The sequence below is a fragment of the Corylus avellana genome, chromosome 2 (genome assembly GCF_965113065.1).
Source record: "Corylus avellana chromosome 2, dhCorAvel1.hap1.2, whole genome shotgun sequence".
Classification (NCBI taxonomy): domain Eukaryota; kingdom Viridiplantae; phylum Streptophyta; class Magnoliopsida; order Fagales; family Betulaceae; genus Corylus; species Corylus avellana.
This window is the reverse complement of record NC_142491.1, coordinates 44,385,836-44,407,108: the sequence shown is the minus strand read 5'-3', so window position 1 is coordinate 44,407,108 and position 21,273 is coordinate 44,385,836. Positions and strand designations below refer to the sequence as shown.

The 21,273-nt window shown below is 36.2% G+C and overlaps 1 protein-coding gene across 6 annotated transcripts; it reads left to right on the top strand.

Moving 5' to 3' along the window:
* Positions 1-567: 567 nt before the first annotated feature.
* Positions 568-19,812, top strand: GTG1 (GPCR-type G protein 1). 6 transcript variants are annotated; one of them, XR_009440354.2, is made up of 15 exons: positions 568-895; positions 1,002-1,102; positions 2,005-2,112; positions 3,261-3,381; positions 5,100-5,229; positions 6,549-6,624; positions 8,086-8,174; positions 9,293-9,385; positions 11,156-11,182; positions 11,347-11,433; positions 12,776-12,847; positions 15,796-15,926; positions 18,402-18,567; positions 18,689-18,735; positions 19,549-19,812. XR_009440354.2 is itself a non-coding variant. In XM_059596533.2 (14 exons), exons 1-13 carry the CDS (start codon positions 681-683, stop codon positions 18,553-18,555), a joined length of 1,404 nt encoding a protein of 467 aa, XP_059452516.1. In that variant the 5' UTR covers positions 568-680; the 3' UTR covers positions 18,556-18,567; positions 18,689-18,750. The 6 variants fall into 6 exon arrangements, 2 of the variants coding, with proteins under 2 accessions (XP_059452516.1, XP_059452524.1); XR_009440356.2 differs by having other exon boundaries at positions 18,689-18,748; XR_009440359.2 differs by having other exon boundaries at positions 18,684-18,735.
* The last annotated feature ends 1,461 nt before the right edge of the window (positions 19,813-21,273 follow it).

Here is a 21,273-nt window from a genome sequence, read left to right as displayed (position 1 = left end):
CGGCTGACAATTGTGTGTTATAAAACCCAACTTTTGAATTATCTTATTAAATTAGACAAATTTTTTTTCCTTCAAATTGTTGTATATTAGAGTAGAAAAAATGATAAAATTCATTATTTTAACAATTTTTACATTGTGAATAGATAAATTCATAATTGAATTTGCATGAGATTTGCATTGCAAAAATAGATGATTGAAAGATGATCGTGTAGCATGCTTCGTTATAATACAATATAATCACATAAACTAAAAAAAAAAAAAAATTAGAACATAAATTTTGTCTAAATTGGATTGGATAAATTTTTTCAAACTTAGTACATAAAATTGTCACATATATCTTCACGTAAGAAAAGCACGTGACAATTTGAACTTTTTATATAATAGAAAACACATGACACGTTTATAGACTGAATTAAAGAAATTTCTTCGAACTTAGCTTGGAATTTCTTTTGAATAAAATTCATACCTATTTGCTATGAACTTGGAAATTAGAAAGTGGAGGGCATACTTCATTTTTCAATATTTTCTATTGCATTTACATTTTACGGTTTCCTGGTCTCAAAACTAGAAAAAGGTAAGAAAGAAACCAGAAAGGCTATTCAGTGAAAAGAAAAACTATTCAGATCAAGAAGAGGAACAGAGAGAGAGAGAGAGGGAGAGAGAGGCTTGAGTTTTGAGAGATGGGGTGGGGGTGGGCGATCTACGAGAGCGTCGTCGTATTGGGGTCGCTGTGCCTGCTGGGATGGACGGGGCTGTGGTTCCTGAACCGCAGGCTCTACAAGGAGTACGAAGAGAAGCGAGTCTTGGTTCAGATCATCTTCAGCGTCGTCTTCGCCTTCTCCTGCAACCTCTTCCAGCTCGTCCTCTTCGAGATCATCCCCATCCTCTCCAAAGAGTACACACCTTTCTGTTGCCTCTCTGTTTGCTTCCTGAGAAAAAATCGCTTCAACTTGTTGATTGCAGTGTTTTCTTTTCCACTTACATTTCCGTGTTGGCTGTAGGGCGAGATGGATGAACTGGAAGCTGGATTTGTTTTGTTTGATACTGTTGCTGGTCTTCATGCTCCCTTACTATCATTGTTTCTTGATGCTTTGCAACAGCGGTACGTTGCGCTTTGCATACACTAGTTTTCATTCATTTGGCTTAATTGTTCATGTTTATGATTATGATTGTTACATGTAAACAAGTTTCTATGCGTTGCTTACTAGCTTAAGGAGCAAGATTCCATCTACACGTTGCTTTGTGATATACAAGCTAAATACCTCTTCTAGTATCAATTAGCTTCATTAAGCATGCAATATTTTTGTGTCTATACTCTATAGCGTTTGTATGCTGGACTAGCTGTCGTGTTAAATCACTGAAGTAATGTGTGAGTGCGTGTAGAGCCATTCTAATAAGTATTTGATTGAATTTATGTGAGAAAACATTCCATATAGTATACAAATGAGTGTTTATAGTTGATAGAGTTCTGGACTAGCTGTCTTACACAATTGAAATTTACTGCTGTGGACTGTTCTATAAGCAAACTATAAACTAATGATTAGGATGTTCTTGTTTAATTGATATGGTTATGATCAGGGTTCATCTACAGTTCATTTAGAGTTGAAGTGGCAATGTGTATAGTTGGTTCTGTTTGTGGAGCTAACGAGAATGCTCGGACTGTAAAATGATAGAGTTGAAGTGGCATTGTGTAGGGTTCTTGTACAGTTCATCTAGAATGCTCATAGGGCTAATGTTCATATGACGAAACCCCATTTTATGGTTAATCCTCATAGGGTCTATTTAAATTTCTTAATAATTTCTGTTGAATATTACTCAGAATTGAGGAAGAAGGTCATCAGTTCTTCTGTTTACCAATAGTTTTGTAACATGGTTGGATACTTGTCTGTTACTGCAGATGGGAAAAATCCTCAGGCCTAGTGGATATCAATGTATAAGAACATCACTGCTGTAATATTTTGCTTTCTCTATTTTCATCCATTTTAACTTAAATGCTCATCTCAGGTGTAAGGATGGAACGAGCTGCACTTGGAGCTATCTTGTTCTTGCTGGCATTTCTGTATGCTTTTTGGCGCATGGGCATTCACTTTCCTATGCCATCACCTGATAAAGGTTTTGATTTGATCCTTGTTCTGATAATGTCTCTTAGACAAATTCTCTCTCTCTCTCTCTCCCTCTCTCTAGCACTTGCTCACCCACTTTTTACAATTTATATGGATTAGATGCACCTATGATTTATCTCTACATGCCTTCAATGTTTCAACTGTCATATTAGTAGTTCCCTTGCACCTTGAACTAATTAGATACCTGTCCCCACGAAGTCCCCATTGTTATGATTTTTAGTTTTATTCTTTGAATTGTTATCACAAGCTTTTGGTAAATTTGCATATATCCCATTATGTTTTTATTTTTTGACTTTAATGGCACACATACTGATTCTCATTATCAGAATTTTAAATTAGTCGTAAAATTTATACAATGGCTAAGAAAAGAAAACACATGGAGTTCTGGGACTTGAAAGTAAATGAGATAAATCTAAAGGTGATAATTAGAAGTATTGAACAATTAAAATTTGATTCTTACAGTGAATAATTTGATATGTTTATTGGGGATTCTATAGTCAGAAATGAAATGGGTATACTATATTTAATATATAATTTATCCACCATTAAATTATTAAATTAACGATAAAAGTTGATCAATTTGAATCTTGTATATTTATATTATGTCCAAAGGCATTAAATATAGAGAATTTAAAATGACTACACGACACAATGCAAAAAAGGGCAATGCATCTTGATGTCAATTGGAATTGTGTTTTTGGTTTATATTGCTTTTGTGAAGTTTTTGGACTAATCCATGCATTAGCTAATTGTAATGCTCTTATTATTATTATTATTATTATTAATTTTTATTTTTAAAGATTACAGATATTTTTAATCTCCTTTTTTGCTACATTGATACTGAAAACGTTATTTTTGTATCCAATTCCTAATAGCTGGGATGTCTGGGTAAGGCTAAGTGAACTTGTGAGTGCGTGCACTCGCATACAAACCCACATAAGTTGTATGATCTTTTCTACAGATGCATAGCCTCCATTTTCCAAATAATCCAAAGCACACATTCTATAATGTGGATCAATTTCTTTGCATGGCTTGCTATTATTTTTTTATGCATCTGTCCTTTTCTTCCCTTTCCCTTTTCCTTCGTCATTGATACCCTCTAGTTTTGTCTTGTTGGCTTCTTTATTTGTTTCTCAGGTTTCTTCACTATGCCTCAGTTGGTCAGTAGAATTGGTGTCATTGGTGTTACTGTCATGGCTGTCTTATCTGGTTTTGGGGCCGTAAATTTGCCATACAGTTACTTATCACTCTTCATCAGGTAACAAACTAATATTTCCTTTTTTGCTTTTTGGTATAAGAGAGTAACACATTCCCTTGGGGCCAATTACATATTAAAAAAAAGTAACACATTATTTTCAGCTAATTATTGTTCCCAGATCTTTCCTTCTAAACATTCCCGCCACTTCTGTAATTGCTTGAATTTTGTTTGATCATGCTTTCAAAGTAGTTCTGTGACATTTTTTTACGATGTATGTGGTCCTGTCATTATATAATCATCTTTTGATTGACGCGATGATGGATGGATTCTTGTTCTTTGGTATAGATATCTAATTCATGCATCTTTGGTTAAGCTAACGAGAAGGGAAGGAAAGGGGGTGGGGGGAATCTTTTGGGAGAAAGCTAGAACATATGGAATACAAGTTCAGTACGCAAAGAACAACAAATGAGGAAGTACTTAAGATTTATCATTATAAAATCGTTGCTAGGTTGCTCCAGTTGCCAAGGTGGGTAGAAAAAGGGGCTACATTCCTTCCAAGGGGGTGCAGGGGTTCTTGGCTGGAAAGAGAGGAGAGGGTGGTTTATGAAGTGGTGAAAATTTGAATGGAGATAAGGCCCCGGGCCATGACAGCTTTTCATTGGCTCTTTTTTTATTTTTTATTTTTTTAGAAGTGTCGGGAGGTTCTAAAAGAGGATATAATGGCAGCATTCAAGGAGTTTCATGGTAGAGGACACTTTGAAAAGATCATAAATGCAACTTTTATATCTCAAATTCCTAAGAAAGCTGGTGCAATGAATATTAAGTACTTCTGTCATATAAGTTTAGTGGGTTGTATTTATAAAATCGTATCTAAGGTACTAGCAAACAAGTTGAAAACGGTATTGGAGAAGATCATCTCAACTTTACAAAATGTATTTATTAGAGAGAGAGAGAGAGAGAGAGAGAGAGAGAGGGGAGGGGGGGCATATATTGGATTTAGTGCTGGTTGCTAATGAATGTATTGATCATTGAATTTGACCAGGGATCTACATTAAGTTTGCATTGTTGACATTTGAGTATACTATTGTAATATCGTTGAGATGAAGCTTTTAGTGCTAGCAAATGGTTAAAGCACTGTGATGTAAAGTTTACTTCTGGAATAATAATTGTTGTCCATCACAGTTAATTCATTAATATGTTTCAAGGACTCGACTAGGAATATCGAGGACCTTACTCATTTTTTCTTGTACACCCTTTTCACTTGGACTGCCGGTTGACTAGCGCCTCTAGTGATCAGCTTCTAAGATTTTTTTTTTATGTTCTCTTCTTCTTTTTCTTTTTCTTAGTCGCTCTCTTGTATACTTCCGGTGTACTAGGGTTGCGCTCCTCTGCGCTTTTGATATATATATATCTTTTACTTATAAAAAAAAAAATTCATTCATATCACCTAGCTCATGTGGTAAAACATGGTAACTGTAAAACCCTAGCTTAGCTTTAGACCTCCTTGTAATTTCTCTTTATTATTTATTTATTTTTTTTGGGGGGGTGGGGGCGTGGGGGGTTGGTGAAGGGTTGGGAGCCCTTCTTGGTGAGGGTCTTGGCCCTTCAGTAGAGTTAACAATACAATATTTACTTTTTTTTTTGATCGGTAACAATACAATATTTACTTGTATATCCTACGGAAGATTGACTTGTAAATGATGTTTTTAAGTTTGTTTTCTTCAAGTACTCCAGTGATTTCTTATTTCCAATATTTCTATTTATTTCAAATGTGGTAGAGAGATTGAGGAGACAGAGATCAAGGGCTTGGAGAGACAACTAATGCAATCAATTGAGACTTGCATAGCAAAGAAAAAGAAAATTATTCTTTGTCAAATGGAGATGGAGCGCATTCAAGGATCAGAGGAGGTTTACTTATCTTGCTATATCTTTGATCATGTTGCTTTCTGGTTGTTCTATGTCTTTGTTTCCACGGATGCTGGCTTTAGGTCTTCAGCTCATTCTTTTGGCTAACTTACTTGTGTTACTTCATGAAATATCTATGTCAATTTGTTTCATGGATGCCCATTTTATGATTTTACCTTTTTGCAGTAAGAGGTAATTGTTAAAACCTATACTTGACCGACTATGCCACAGAGGACGCATCAAACTGACATTCCATAGCAAAACTTCTTTGTCTTCTTTTGTTTTTGGAAAATATACTTGCCTTGCTCTTGCAAAGACACTACCAAATTACCATTTGTGATATTGGACCCCGTCAAACTATCATCTTGTTACAAAAAGGCCATTCCGTTAGCTATTGGTGTTAAAATGGAAGGGAAATGATGCACGTGATGAACTAGTGCATATTTTGGACTTAAATGACCAAATTTTCCTGAACTACCATTTGCAAAGAAACCCCAAACTACTATTTTGTGACACCTAACCCCCGCAAACTACCATTTTATTACTATTTGGGTTGTCCTAGGTTATGCCTATACTTGTAGTTGATTTGTTTGCATGTTGGTGGACCTTTGGCAGTCTGCGAAATGCTGTAGTATGGAAGATGGAGCCTGCGTGCCTTTATGGTATTTATGGAGGGAAATAAATGATAGAGGTTTTGAGGAACGGAAAAGAAAGATGGAGGATATTTTATCTTTATTCTTCAAAACTTTGTATATGTGGATAGCTGCTTCTGTTTTTCCTTTGTCAATTAGTTTTTTTTTTTTTTTTTTTTTTTTTAACTTCTAATTAGATGTTTTCTTTTGTATTCTTCTTGTGTACTTAGGGGCGCCTTACGCTTTTAATGATATGAGTCAATTGCTTAAAAAAAGAAAGATAACAAATGGTGTATGTTACTTACATGTGCGTATTTTAGACTTAAAATGTCTAATTTGACCTTATTTTTTTGTGGAAGAAATCAAAAAACCAAGGAGAGAGATGAGGGATGGTCAATCACCCCTTAAAGGCTTTTGGGGGTGGCTGAACCACCCTTCAACCTTGAGAGAGTGTTTGGCCACCCCTAAAAGCCTTCAGGAGTGGTCGCCACCCCCCCCCCCCCCCCCCCAAAAAAAAAGCCTTCTAGATGTGGTCGACCACGCCCTCAAGGCCAAGGAGGTGGTCACCCCCTTACTTTTTAAGGAAAGAAAAAGTTGCAAATTTGTTTTTGTTTCATGTCCTTCCCTTGACTTGTAAATGGTCTGTAAGTTACAGCCAACTTTTGGCTCATTAAAGGTTGTTTCTTGCAGATAAAGGCTAGATCCTTCTTTAACCGAATTGTTGGCACAGTTGTACGATCTATGCAGGATGACCAAAGGCAGCAAGGTCAGATTCTTTTTACATCCAAGATAATATTATGCTCATTTTCTTATATAAAATATATTTGTTAGAAGTTATGTGTTTTTATATACTGAAGCTCGAAAGGTCTTGGTTTTAGCCTTTTTAGACTATATTTTCATATGTATTTAGGTGGGTTTGTAAATCTCTCTCTATCTATTCATTCCGACCATGCATAGATGTGGAGCATGCATATGTATACTAGATTTTTAATAGATTTCCTTGTTCATGCTCCCCACAAAGCCTTCACAGCTAACAATCTTCTTTCAATTGCCTCAAATTCTTCTTTCATCCCCATCAAAATCTTTTTGTTTCTCTCTTTCTGGACAGATAACAAGGCATCGTTGAATCCCCAAGCTATCTTTGGACTCAAACTATCATTCAATGGCCTTTTCATTTTTGATGATCCTCAATGATCGCAATGGATTAATGCTTACTTGATTATGAATGTATGATCAATGATTTCAATGAAAAACTAGTGTTTAGTAAATATTACAATAAACATAACTATATTGTAGGATAAGTCCCTTCTCCCCTGGAACAAACTAGCTCCTCCCCACTCAAGTGAAAATGAATATCTGTACCCTTAGATTTTAAGCCATTTGGCTGGATACAAAACCACTGAATTTGTCTTCCCAGCTGTCTTATAGAAGCTCAATTTATTTCAAGTTTGAAGGAAATGGGTAAGTCACTAGTTGAGGCATTCAAGTCTCTTATTTCATCATATTAATTGGTTCCCTTTCCTAGTAAACCAAATCATTATGAGCTAAAACAGGGAAGAGAATGAACTAGAAAAGAGCAGATTTTCCTTCTTTTTTTCTTCCATTCCAGTCCTACAAGCAAGTTTTTGTGCCCAGGAGTACATCTAACAGGACTAGGTTGTCATTTGATTGACGTTTCTCTTGCTTGGATTCCACAAACAGGTTCATGTTGTCAAATTTGGGTTGGAATTGCATTTGGTTAAAATGGGTTGGTGAGTGGTTACTTTGTTTCAAGTAGTTTGGTAGATGCTTGGTTGGTGTTTGAGGAAATATCCTGAGAGGAATTTGAGTAATTGAATGACAGTAATTGGTTAGTATGTGCATAACTTTTGTTCTTTGATTTGGATGAAACAGGGACATTGAAACTAAAACTTCAAATTAGGGAGACTATTGCAGGATTGAGAATGGGTAGTAGTTTTTTTCTTTTTCGCCCTCCAGGGGGGGGGGGGGGGGGGGGGGGGTTTGGGAGAAGTGTAATTTAGCCTAATATGAGTATAGTGGTGTGGCTATGTTACTTGCAACACTTATTGAATTATTAAAATATGTCATGTTTAATGTTGTTTTTATAGTTTCAACAGTTATGCTTCTGCTTTGTGAAGACCTCTTTATCAGTGTATTTAACTCTTAACCGTTCAATACTGTTTCTTCAAATCTAATTATATTTTTATTTGTTATTGTATTCTTAAAGACATCACAAGCATGGAAGCGGAGGTACAAGCCTTAGAAGAGCTCTCAAAGCAGCTATTTTTGGAAATCTATGAGCTACGGCAAGCTAAGGTGTTTTTGTTAGTAATATGTGCTTGGCTTGCTATTTCAAATCCAGTGACTCCTTTCTGGATCTACTTTGTGTTATTTAAATATAGTCTTTCTGCCACTCTTCTGCAGCATCCTTTTACATTTATGTGCTAGTTGGTTTTGCTGAAGGCTATGATACGATGTTGAAGTACTGCACAATGAAAAAAATTAATTTACTTGCAAGGAAAATGGGTTCTTGTCATACAACCACAATGGTTAAGAATCATATTTGTGGTTATTTTGGTCTATTAAATGAAATGGATAGGGTGTTATGTGTTAGAATGAGGATTTGGAGGTTTAAATTTTACGTAGGCTGTTTGAAGAGCATTGCCGATTATCCAGTTGTGTGATAGTATTCTTAGATCTACTGAACATTGGAAACCAGCTTCTTTGTTTTTTGTTTCTATATTTGTGGTGTCTCCTGTATACGTGGCATGTACTAGTGTTGCACCCTTTTTTGCATGTTGTAATAAATTTTTACCTTATAAAAAATTGCGAAACTGCAATAATGTAATGTTAGAAAAACAAAAATAGAAATAATTGTGAAGGCAGTATTTATAGCAAGCACAAACATCAGTTATAAAGCTAACATGTAAAAGGTGAGCTCTATAAAAGTTAGCACTGATTGTATTAATGTAGAAGCCTCAATGTTCAAAATAGAAGAGATATTATATTGTATTATGACTTAGTATCAATTAAGTTTGCCAGTTTAAAAAAATAAAAAATTTATAAAGAGAGGACCAATATGTGAGTGGTGTTATTCTCTTTCTTAATATGTACCATAATATATACATTCTATTTTATACATGTCTACTAGCGTATATTGCTATTTGGACTACGATTTCCTTTATTTTTGGATAGCTTCACAACTTAATAAAGAATTATTGCATCGTTTTCTGTTGCTCCTACCTAGGCGTGTATTTTTCTTATAAACATGTTCTGTTTGTCATAAAAGAATAATATTGGTATTATCCTGTGCAATTTACCAAATAAATTGCTACTATTTATGTGGTAGAACAATCTATGAATTTTTTAAGTAAAATTTTCTGAGCAGGAAAATTAGTTCTCAGTTTGTTTGCCCCGCCCCCCCCAATTTGCAGGAGGCTGTTGCTTATTCTCGAACCTGGAGGGGTCACATGCAGAATCTTCTTGGCTATGCATGTTCTGTCTATTGTGTGTACAAAATGCTTAAGGTATGGTTTGTTTTATGGGTCTGTTTAGATTAAGGGCGTGCCATTTTTTTCTTGCTAAATTTCACATGTTAAAACCTTATTTTATTGGTAGCAAAGATAATGAGGATAAGGACTTGAGGCCATTCAAAATACTACCCAGTCAAATCCACAAAACTCAACACAACCTTAAGATATTTTAAGACCAGTGCCAAATTAATTGGGTAAGCATTTAAAACCTGGGTTTATTTTTTGTAAAATCCAAGATTGCCCAAGAGATCTGGCTCAATTGAAACTTTCTCCTCCATAAGAATGGGGTGGAAGGGGAGTTTATGGGTTCATGACCTCTTGAGTGCATGTGTAATTTACCAATAGAAAAGAAGAAGAAGAAGAAGGATTCAACATCTTTAAGTTACGAGATTTGTGAGAAAATGTAGAAATAATATTTCGACAAATATTGAATTCTGATGTTGGGGACTTGGGTGGATCCTATTTTGCAATATTCTTTGTCCAAAAGAACCTAGAATTGGTTCTGCCTCTCTGATTAATGAGTAATCCTAATGCGTGTGAATTTAGTTAGTTACGGGTATGTAGCAATGGATCCAAATTTTCTAATCTGTTAGTCAGTGTGCTTTCAACTTTGGTCTGTTGCCAAATTTGTAACCTTTTTTTTTACCCCAAATCCAGAACTTTTAGACCATTATTCTCCGCTTGCTTTTAAACCATTAAATAGAAGAGCTTTAATCCCTGTGGTAGTCTCTCTTTGGTCTGATTAGAGTGAAAGGATGATCAAAGATCGGTGATTTTTACAGTGAGGATTGTTGTATAGTATGCGTTTGCGAGGTGCAATTAATCTGAGTAAAGTTCTCCTACGTTATCAAAAAAAAAAAAAAAAAGATCGGTGATTTTTAAAGGATGAGTCAAGTAATTTTTCATGCTTTAGATAATTAAATTATTTTATTGATGATCTCCATTCAAACCCAAGATGTTAGAAGCCATGGGTTTTTATAGTTTAAGAGCTCCAGGCTTGGGTATCTAAATGTAATTGAATAGTATCAGCCCTGCCATTTGAATTTAGGGATATTTATCTGCCTTTTCAAAATTTTCTCATTTGAAGTGGATTCTTTTCTATTCATTGGAAGAACTCATACTATTGTGAGAATTTTTGGTTAAGTCGTAGTTTGGGATATGACAGAAAAATTTCTGAGCTCATAGTTTCAGTAATTTTTTTTTTGATAATAATGCAATCTCATTAAAAGTGCAGAGAGGCACAATCCTATTACACAAGAAATATTCAAGAGAACCCCCTAATCAAGAGAAAAAATGAACAAAAGTTCAAAAAAATAGAAAAACTAGAAAAAAAGCAAGCTATGATGTGCTATTATCCATGTGTATAAAACGTTGAATATAATCATTTTCAGTTCCACCACCAAAGTCTCTATATCTTTAAAGCTTCGTGTATTCCGCTCTTTCCAATACACTACATTAAACACAATGAAGCCAACCTCCAAACTTCCCAAATGTTACAACGCCTCATCTGGCCTCCCCAACTCACTACCTGACCTCCTAACTTTCAATGTTCCAGTATTCTGTTGAACAGTAACTTGAATGTTATCATAACCTGCATATTTATTACCTTCGGTGCTTCTTACCATATAAATTTAGAACAACAAACTTTTTGATGATGTCTTATTTTAGTTTTTTTTATGCCCTTTAAATAATCATCCTTTTTCTAATCTTGATTTTTACCGCATGGAAAGTGAGGTGCCTGATTGATCTAATTGATCTGTGCAGTCTTTGCAAAGTGTTGTTTTCAAGGAGGTACTTTTATCATCCCTCAATGATTCCTCTTGTTGATTTTTTCATTATTTTCCTTATGATTTCCATCTTTTATAATTTTTTTTGATGTGTTCTCATCTTTGAAAAGTGTTCAAATGATCTTGTTATTTGTTAATGTATTGCATGATTATCTGTTTCTTTGACAGGCTGGTTCAGTTGATCCTGTGACTATGACAATAAGCATATTCTTGCAGTTCTTTGATATAGGAATTGATGCTGCGTTATTGTCGCAGGTTAGTTTCAATTCCACTTGCCATATGCCTGAATCATTCTACTTTGCCATTTGAACCTGGCCTCACAAATCTGCAGCATCTTTTGTTTTAACGTAATTTCTTTTGTAGTGGCTTAAAAAATCATTATTATTTGTCCTGTGTTTGATGAAGTTCAGCAATTAGGTGTCAATCATTGCTCAATGCTGTCATTTCATTACCAAATTTAGGTGCAACACTGTTAATAAACTGAAGACTACTACATAATTGTGCTGCCTGTAGGCAGTGTTGGATGCGACTTACAAAATATGACTAATTAAGAGTTTGACCATTGTTTATTTTAGGCATTCTAAGTATATGTTTGTGCCATGGTACATACTGGCGGTATATATCAATTAGAGAGCTTTAAAGTGAACCAATGGGCAGTTTTTGTGATCTCTGTATGATATGATCTTCATTATATTTCAGCATGTTTTGTAATATTGATGTTGGGCATCTATCTGCGCTGGACATCTTGTGCGAAGAAGGATGGTCTCAAAATCTTTTATGTCGGGGTTCATATAGCATGCCTTAAGTTTCTGTATCACACAGGAATAAACAGACAGGGTTCTTTGCTGACCCCTGATAAAATTGGTTCCAACTGAAGTTTCAGAATTACTTCTGGCTGAGTTTTTAGCTTTTCATCCTGACTGCATTGTTTCATAACTATAGAATCCTAAAATAAACTTCAAGATTGTAATTCTATTTTAACTAAATATTTGTATCAGGCATGTCATACTAGATGTAACATTGTCCTATTTTCAGAGAAGGGAATAATAGATCTCGCACTTTTTTTAGTTGTCCCATGACCATTGTTCACTGTAGACTTCTTTTGTTGCACCTTGTTTCTGACTGGAATCAATTGATGAGTGTGAGCAGGAAGCTTAAATTTCTAGAGTTGTCTCATTAATCAGGATTAGTGTCTTACTTTTGAGTTTTGCATTTGTTCTACCATTACTCTAATTTCTTTATTGGGGCAGATCTCATTTAAATGCGCATCTCTTCATATGAAAAGGACATTTTGGTTCTTGAACCCAAACTGATAATAGTTTTTAAATTATTTCTTTGATATCTATAGTCTGGTTTCCATTCAATTCAAAGTTCACAAAGACTGTTCTTTCTTACAACTACATTCTGTGGTGACTGTGTAAGAATGAAAAGCCATGGTGCTAGTTCTTGGGTTATTATTTAATTTAATGGCGAGAATCAAAATAACCTCCTGACTTTGCTGCTGGCATTGTCATTTGCAATTTTTGAGTACTCTTATGTCTGTTGCATTGGCTGACATCAAATTTCTTTTTTCCTTTCTTTTTTTGTTGTTCTACAGTATATTTCCTTGTTGTTCATCGGAGTGTTAATTGTAATATCAGTTCGGGGATTCCTAACAAACCTAATGAAGGTAAACCTGCTGTTTGATAAATTTTCATTTCAATTTGTTGCTTACTTAGATGACTATGATCTATCTTGTATTTCTTTGGATTGATTTGAGTAAAGTGTGTCAGCTTCTTAATGTGAAGTTGGAGCACACTTTCATTTTTTTTATAAGTAATTTTATCTTATAAAAAGTGAGAAGGGCACAACCTAAGTATATAGAAAGCATACAAGAGAAACACCCACTTAGAAAGAACACAAATCCAGAAATTTTAGAAAATTAGAAAAGCAGGAACTGTTGCAAGCAACCATTCAAACATAAAGAAACTTGAACATAATGGCTTTATAACTTTTATCACTATCCTCTCATAATCTTCAAAGTTTCGAGCATTTTGTTCCCTTCATATACACCACATTAAGCATAGAGGAACCATCTTCCAAACTTCTAAATTTTGATAACTTTCAAACTGACTTCTTCAACAAGCTAACAACTCCACCACCCGATGGTGCTCTACCCCCTTCTATCCCAAAAAAATAGAAAATGGATACCCACAAGGTCTCTACCCACTCTACTCTTCTTGCACATATAACACCTATTCATCATTATGACATGCCTCTTTCTCAAGTTATCCAGAGTTAAAATCTTCCCTAAAGCAGCTGTCCATACAAAGAGCGCTATCCTCGAAGGAGCTTTATTCCTCCAAGTGCTCTTACAAGGAAAGGGAGAGCCAGCAGGGGGACTAAGCGCATAATAAAAAAAGACCTGAATTTGAAAATCTGTCTTTTGAAAGGGATCCAATAGATTTTTATCCTCGCCACCTCCTCTCAAACTAAGAGACTACAAAAGATTAAAGAACGAAGAAATCAACTTCACCTTCCAATCATGCACATATCTAATAAAAAGTGATATTCCACTGTAAAATGTCGTTAGAAAACTGCAAATGCTCTGCCAGCGAAGCCTCCTTACAGGGTGACATACTAAACAACTCCAAATTCTGAACCCCATGCCAAAATCTTATCTTAAACCCATCACTCACCTCAATTCTAACAAATCTAGAGAAGTCCCTCTCCCCCACCTAATGTTTTTCCACACCCCAACTCAGAAGACCCATTAATTGCGTTAGAACACCACCCTCCCCACATGTTGTCACACTTAAGTTCCACAACCAATCTCCACGAAGCCTCCTTCTCCGTGTCTTAACGTCACAGCCACTTTCCCTAAAGAGCTCGGTTAAATAGAAGTAGGTTTCTAATCCCCAAACCACTAGATGAAATTGGAATACAAATCTTTGACCAACTAACTATGGAATTTGAACTCATCACTGACTCCACCCTACAAGAAATCCCGCTGATGTTTCTCAATACGACTAGCCCCACCAACAAAGATGGGGAAGGGGGAGCACCTTCCAACTAGTCTGGAAGAAGGCCAAAGAAAAACCATCAAGGCCCGGGGCCTCATCACAATTTCAGAGCTTTCGTCACCTCAATGACCTCACTCTCCTCAAAAGCTCTTTCCATCCACAAGGCCTCCTCAACACCAACAGAATCAAAAGGAAGGTATCCAATTTAAGCCGCCAACTGAACTGATCAGAATAAACTTGCAGAATATACTGTGTTATTTCTGTAGATTCTAATGAAGTAGCCAAGTAGGGCCATTAACAACTAAGATTTCAAAGATGCTGTTTCTTCTGTTCAAATTAGCCACATGGTGGAAAACTATTGTATTCTTATCTCACGCTCTCAACCAAAGTGCCCTCATTTTTTTTGTTTCCAACTCACTTTTTCTAAAAGAGTAATCCTCTCCAAGTCACTAGTAATCTCAGCCTTTCACAACTTCTCAAAATCATATAAGATTCTTTCTTTTGCATAACATCAAGACCTCGGAGATCGTCTAAAAACGCTTTTTTTGCTCAACATTGCCAAACACCTCATTTCATTTTTTTTTTCAAAGCAATTTTTAGAGCTTTCATTTACACGCCAAGATAAAACTGGGGGAGCCTTGAAAACTGTAGGAAATCCACCATTGTTTCACCTTTTCCACAAAGCCCTTTGATTTTAACTGCATATTCTCGGATTTGAAATACCGTTTGCTCTTAACAACATCACCACAATCAAGCAATAAAGGAAAGTGATTCTATAAAAGCTAGTAGCCTCCTTTGAGAAATATCTGGAAAATGGGCTTTCCAGTTGGGAGAGAAGAAACCTATCAAATTTGGACCACGACGGAAGATCTCAATTAGTAGACCATGTGAAGCTTCTGCCTACAGGAGGGATTTCCATAAGACCATGTTAAAAAATGAATTCCGAAAACCCCAACGTAGCTGGTGAAGAACAGGTATTGCTCGATCTCTCACTCGGGAAGTGGATGATATTGAAATCATCCCCAATACACCACGGTAAATTCCACCAACTAATCAACCCAATCAATTCATCCCATAGCAGTCTTTTATCATAGTTGACAATAGGACCATACAAGCAACGGTAAATACAATGTTAGCCTTCCACTCTTTCAGTAAATTCCTGACCCTCATTGAGCCCTCTAACATTCCAAAACAATACCTTAGGCTTCACCAAGAACAAGTTGGACCCCTCCCCTTACCTCTACCTCTGCTAGAATGACCTCTACTGCAAACAAAACATTTATTCCATTGGATGAAGAATTTAAGATGTCGATGAGAGTACAAGCTTCAGTCTCAAAGCTTATAGATAACTAGGCTAGACTGGTTCAATGTAGATCATAGTTTTGCATCACTCGAAAATTCTTTACAAAATCTACTACTTCAAATGATGAAATTGACCTTTTGTTTTAGTTAATTTTTTTCCTGGGGAAATACTGGTTTATTGTGAAATGAGAACTATGGATACATGCCCAGTTCAGCAGGATGTTTTCCCTGGTAATATTTGTTTTATTTTGGCAGAGACCGTGTCTTGGCAGCTTCTATTATTCTGAAGCTTGCAGTTTTTGGCTTTGTGCAGTTCTTTTTTGCAGTTTCCAGAGTTGGGAGTGGATCTTCGAGCAATGTTGTACTTTTTCTGTCTGAAATTATGGGAATGTACTTCGTGTCCTCTATTCTTTTGATAAGGAAAAGCTTAGCGACTGAATATAGGTATGCTCATTATCTGTGCTATATAATACCATTCTTGTTGGATATGGTATAGCATATTCAACGATCTGCTTGTGAGTGCTAATGACTTTGCAGAGGTTGACTGTTACTGATTTCACTTTCAGTTACAATTGAAAGTGTCCATTATTGCCATGTGTGCTTCCAGAAACGTGCATAAAAAAGATGTGCATACCGTTTACCCATTTGGATGTTTGTTTGGGCAGAAGTCTCATGACATTTGGTTTTGGAAACTAGTGCCCATGGTGATTATTAGGATAATATTATCTTATTTACGATCGTTAGTCAAGGATATATTTTAGTAATGAGTAATGCTATACTTGCTCTTACTTCTCCACACCCATTTTCTCCTACCCATAGGTGGCTTTTAAAACTACCATTGGACAGGAAATTGATCTTTATTGGATGTTAATCCAATGGTGGTTTTAAAAGCCACCTATGGGTGTGGGAAAATGGGTGTAGGGAAGTGGGAGAATGTGTAGCATTACTTTTTAGTAATTTCCTTATTGTTGGACATTGCCGACATGGTTTAACTTTACTATTATGCAATGTTATTTCGTCATTGGGAGTATATATGTGGCCTTTAAGTTAGTTTTTTAAAGTCTGTTGGTTCCTTTAGACTTCTCGTTCAAGTTGAACGAGGAAGAGTCAATGGCCTATAAATACCTATGTACTCTCCATAATATATTAGAGTAACTTAATGAGAATTTGAGTGTTTAAGTTTATGGTGGCATGAGTGCTTAATACTGATGCTCTCTCTCTCTCTCTCTCTTCCTTTTCCCCCGCCTCTTACTATTGTTCGTTTGCACTATTTACATCCCCTGGACAGATAGCTTCTTGTTGCCTCTTTTGCACCCCAAATCAACTGTTTTCCTTACCTTAAAAAATTCCTAAAACCCCATACATTTTCCCTAGTCATTAGACTGCAAATAACCAATCAAATCAACCCTTAGGGCTCTGTTATTGCTGCTGCTCCTGAAATCCAACGAGTTGCCCCTTTTTGAATCATTGCTTTCTTGGCCTTAAAATTTAATCTTTGCTAAACCATTATTCAATTCACTAACCCTAACCCCTTCTACAATCCCAAGCTCTTTGACGACAATTTTTTATGATCCTAGGCCATCATATAAGCAATTGTAGGCAGGTTTCCTAATCTGACCTACATGAGTAAGAATTGTGGGTTTGTGTCGAAAATAACATGGCTCCTGCATATGAGTATGGGGAGGCGCCAAATCTCTTCTCTCATGCAGATGTTCTTCTAGTAGTCTTAACTTCTCAAGGGAGAGAGTACATGGAAAGGGTAAGATTGCAGAATACCTTAAAAAAAACCTTGCAGTTGAGCCCTTGAGTTAAAACACGAGGGGAACATGTAAAATTCTTGAGGCTGCCCCTAAATCACTTATTGGCCGGGTGAAATTGAGCCCTCGCACACATTCAGGAAAATTCTTCTTTGTAACTGATGTAGGACCATTGACAATCAGTATTGCTTTCTTTTGTAATGATGACCACAGGATTTGGAACCAGACGTATTATTATTATGCTTAAGTCAGATGTAAAGTTATCATGCTTCTGTTAATGGTCTAAGGACCAAATGGTATCTGCCTTCCCCGTAGACAAGGGGTAGAGGAGGTCATAGGGCACGAATTGCAATTTGCCTATAAAAAATAAAAAATAAAAAAAAAATAAAAAAATGGGGGATTTAATGTTAGTTTGCTTCCCAATTTCCATTTCTTTGTGAGGTGACAACTAATTTTCTAATCCTACTTGTAATTCCAGGGCATCTGTGGATGTCTTTGGACTATACCTTAAGTACTTAACATAATTATCATGCCTATCGGGACATATCCATATTTAGCATGATGAAAGTTCATTGATTTGTGAATCATTCTTTTGTCTCTAAGAATATATGACAAACTATTTGTTCAAGTTTCCGTTAAATGCCCAGCCAAAGAGCCCTTCCTTCCAAACCATGGTAAGAGTGGGATTTAAGCCCTTGTGTCTATTGTGACAACCAATAGAGTTAGCCTGCAAGCTTGCTGACGATAGGCAAATTGGAAGCTGAAAATGGAACAAGTGAGACTAGAGCCTGTACTTCTCTACTTGATGCACACTTTTATTATCTTGCTTTGACAATTAGGATGCAATCGAGCTTCTGAATATGTTAAGTCATATCCAGGCATTGGCATGCCATTAATCAGACTGGAAAAATTTTGAAGTATGGGTGACAATCATTTGACGGAATTGTCTACTTGTAATTTTCTGTAGCATTGTAATAAATATATGACTTGTGTGCTGCCTTATTTTGTTGTTTATGAAACTATTAAACTTTGGGAAGTGCAAGCAAGTCGAATCTGTCAATCTGTCATTGCTTAATTCATTTTTCTATAGAATGTGATTGTCCATTTAGCTATCAGATTATTATATTGAAATGGTGTTTTCTGTATTGGCTTCTCTTTGCAGGATAATCATAACAGATGTACTGGGGGGAGATATTCAGTTTGACTTTTATCACCGTTGGTTTGATGCGATATTTGTGGCCAGTGCTTTCCTTTCTCTGCTTCTGCTCTCTGCACATTATACATCTCGCCAAGTGGACAAACATCCTATAGATTAATGTAATTTTACTGTAAGTATGTGATGATTAGATTATTTCATTTTATTTATTAATCAAAATTCCAGTTCTGCAGAGCTTATCTGAGTAATTGAATTGTCTCATTCTTTACCTTGTTTTTATGCATGAAGAACAGGAAGGAAGCTTACTTGTACAATGTAAATGGTTCAAGGCCAAAGGAAGGTACAATATTCAGGTCGCCACTCACGGCACTTTTAAATTAATTATGTGATTTGCAGTTCCCCGTTTCAATTGTATAGGTAGATGTGACTTTTGATATGTATTGAGTTTACCAAATCTGTTGAATCAGTCATCTTACAGCTGAGCCTAAAATCTTGGGGTGCAAAATTGGAAATGGTTGCTAAATGTTACCATTTACCCGCATTACAAAAGACACAATTACTGCTTGCAATATCAATGTTTTCTCACACAGAAATTTGGTTTAAAGAGTACTTGAGATTTCCAATTAGAGGTTAAGATACTGGTTCGTGGGATTAGCTTTTGGACTTGGAGTGACATTGTGCCACTTGGAATCACAACGTGACGATGACCAATAGATTTTGGGTCCAATTTTCTAGATCATTGTCTAAAAACTTACCCTAATTTTACGATTTTGGCCATTTTTAGGTGTCATACCAGACAATTTTATCCTCTAAGGTGCTATGTCTATATCAACAATCTATCATGCTCTGGCAGTTATATTTTCTTTTGACAATTGAGAAACTTATATGATGGGTACCTTGCTTGATGGCACTGCTCCATCATACATGCATCATTATAAATGCCTTGTTTTCGTTTCTTCATCTTGAACTTGATTCAACTGAGTTTTTGTCCCGACTAATTGGTTTTGGCTATAGAGATCCTTTTACGCCACTTGGCCCTATCTAGGACCTTCTTTCTCTAACGATCATGTTTTTCATTTTTGGTCTCTTTTTTATCCTTTTTGCTCCCGCCATGTTAATATAATTGTAAAAATTGTCATAATTAATATTGCAGGTAAAAAGCTGTTCAGTAATGCTGAGAAAAGTGTTTAAACTCCTCAAGACAAAAGATTTCTTTCTGTGAGGCGATGATTCATGGTGAATGGCAATACAGTGAAGCTAAGTCCAAGAATGCGAACCTCGATTATTCTTGTGTGTATAATTTTTTTTTTTTTTTTTTTTTTTTTGGGTATGCTGGATAGCAGTATCCAACTTGCTATGATGAAATGATACCTGATTTTGTTAATTCATTCATTTCCAAATTGCTATTCTTTCAACTTATATGGGGTGATAGAAAAGATGAATCTAATTTCAATTTATGCCAATATTGTTTCAAATTATGTAGCGTAGTGTCTGCTGGACTTGGTGGGCCCATCTAAGTCATGTCGATAATGGGTGGAGCCAACAGAGAGGTAGATTTGCAATAAACATTAACACGGTTTTGCTGTTCAGTTGTCCCCGCATGCAGCTTATCTTTCCTTCTTTGGTTCAATTTGTTCTGCTCAGCTAATCTAATCTAACAACAATCTCAGCCCCAACCTTGATCACATCCAAAGCAAACGTTGGTTTTACTTTTGAGGCACCGTTCTTCCTAGGAATCACATGTCAGTTGTAACCCCTCTCACCAACTTCTTGGTCTAGTCGACCCCGATGCTGTCCACAATGTCACAAACAATCCAATCAGCTAGCAACCGACAGGGTACGTGGGCATGCATGGGCCATGCCAAGTCACGTATTTCAAGTTATAGGCATAATTTTTTACACGCTTGTGAACCTAACACAGATTAAACATAAAATTAGCAGATTCGAGTGATAAGATCTGACTCGTTTAATTAAATAGTTCGAAATATAAATTAACCTATATAATTTTATACTAGCCCAATTTGTATTGTCACCCATAAGTTTAAAAGCTCGGCAATTGGCATGGCTAAGAACTTCTATCAAAGTGAATTGTGAAGAATTGAGAATGATGTTTTCGGCCACGCTTTGAGGACTCCCTAGAGTGAATGCTGTGATTACAACCCACTCAAAAGCAGGAAAAGATGGCCACCAATGGGAATTTATGACCTCGTTTGCTAATTTTTTTTAGCACTGCTTTCTTGCATACAAACAACTCAACATATCAAACACTCATTATTATTTTTACAATTATGTCGCATCACAACCAAAAAAAGAAGAAGCAAAAAATACCTTCTAAAAACATCAGCAAACAAGCCCTATGTAGCTTTTCTTATTCCTGTTCGAGTTCATTAGCACCTGCACGGAATGAACCCTTCATTATCGCAAATTGCGTCCATCTTTTCTCCCTTGAATGGAAGAAGAACAAACCATTCCATGGCTGCCAATATTGGCACCTGCTGCCTATTTTACACTGACTCCATCCTCATTTGTATCATACTCAAGCCTGCTTTCATCGAATTTCCTGAAAGACTGTATACAGTTTTTGAAGAACTATAATTGTAAAAACTTAGTAATGAGCCCTAGGATACCATCCATTATGAAGTTCCATGTGTATTTTAAGGTTTGGAAATTTGGACCCTAACAATATACCGGAGGTTAGGGCTGGGCAAAAACCCGCCCAACCCGCAGACTCGCCCCGCCTCGTGCGGGTTTAGTGTTTATTTTCGCGGGTTCGGGTTAAGAATATCCAACCCGTGCGGGGCGGGGCGAGTTTCGGGTTTACTAATATTTCCTATGCGGGTACCCACCCCAACCAGCTCCTACCCGCACTTAAGGTCCT

Excerpts from the sequence above, each read along its gene's own strand:
- GTG1 (XM_059596533.2), top strand. The coding sequence starts at position 681 with ATGGGGTGGGGGTGGGCGATCTACGAGAGCGTCGTCGTATTGGGGTCG. Across the intron at positions 3,382-5,099 it reads TACTTATCACTCTTCATCAG|AGAGATTGAGGAGACAGAGA; the intron begins GTAACAAACTAA and ends CAAATGTGGTAG. Across the intron at positions 11,183-11,346 it reads AAAGTGTTGTTTTCAAGGAG|GCTGGTTCAGTTGATCCTGT; the intron begins GTACTTTTATCA and ends TTTCTTTGACAG.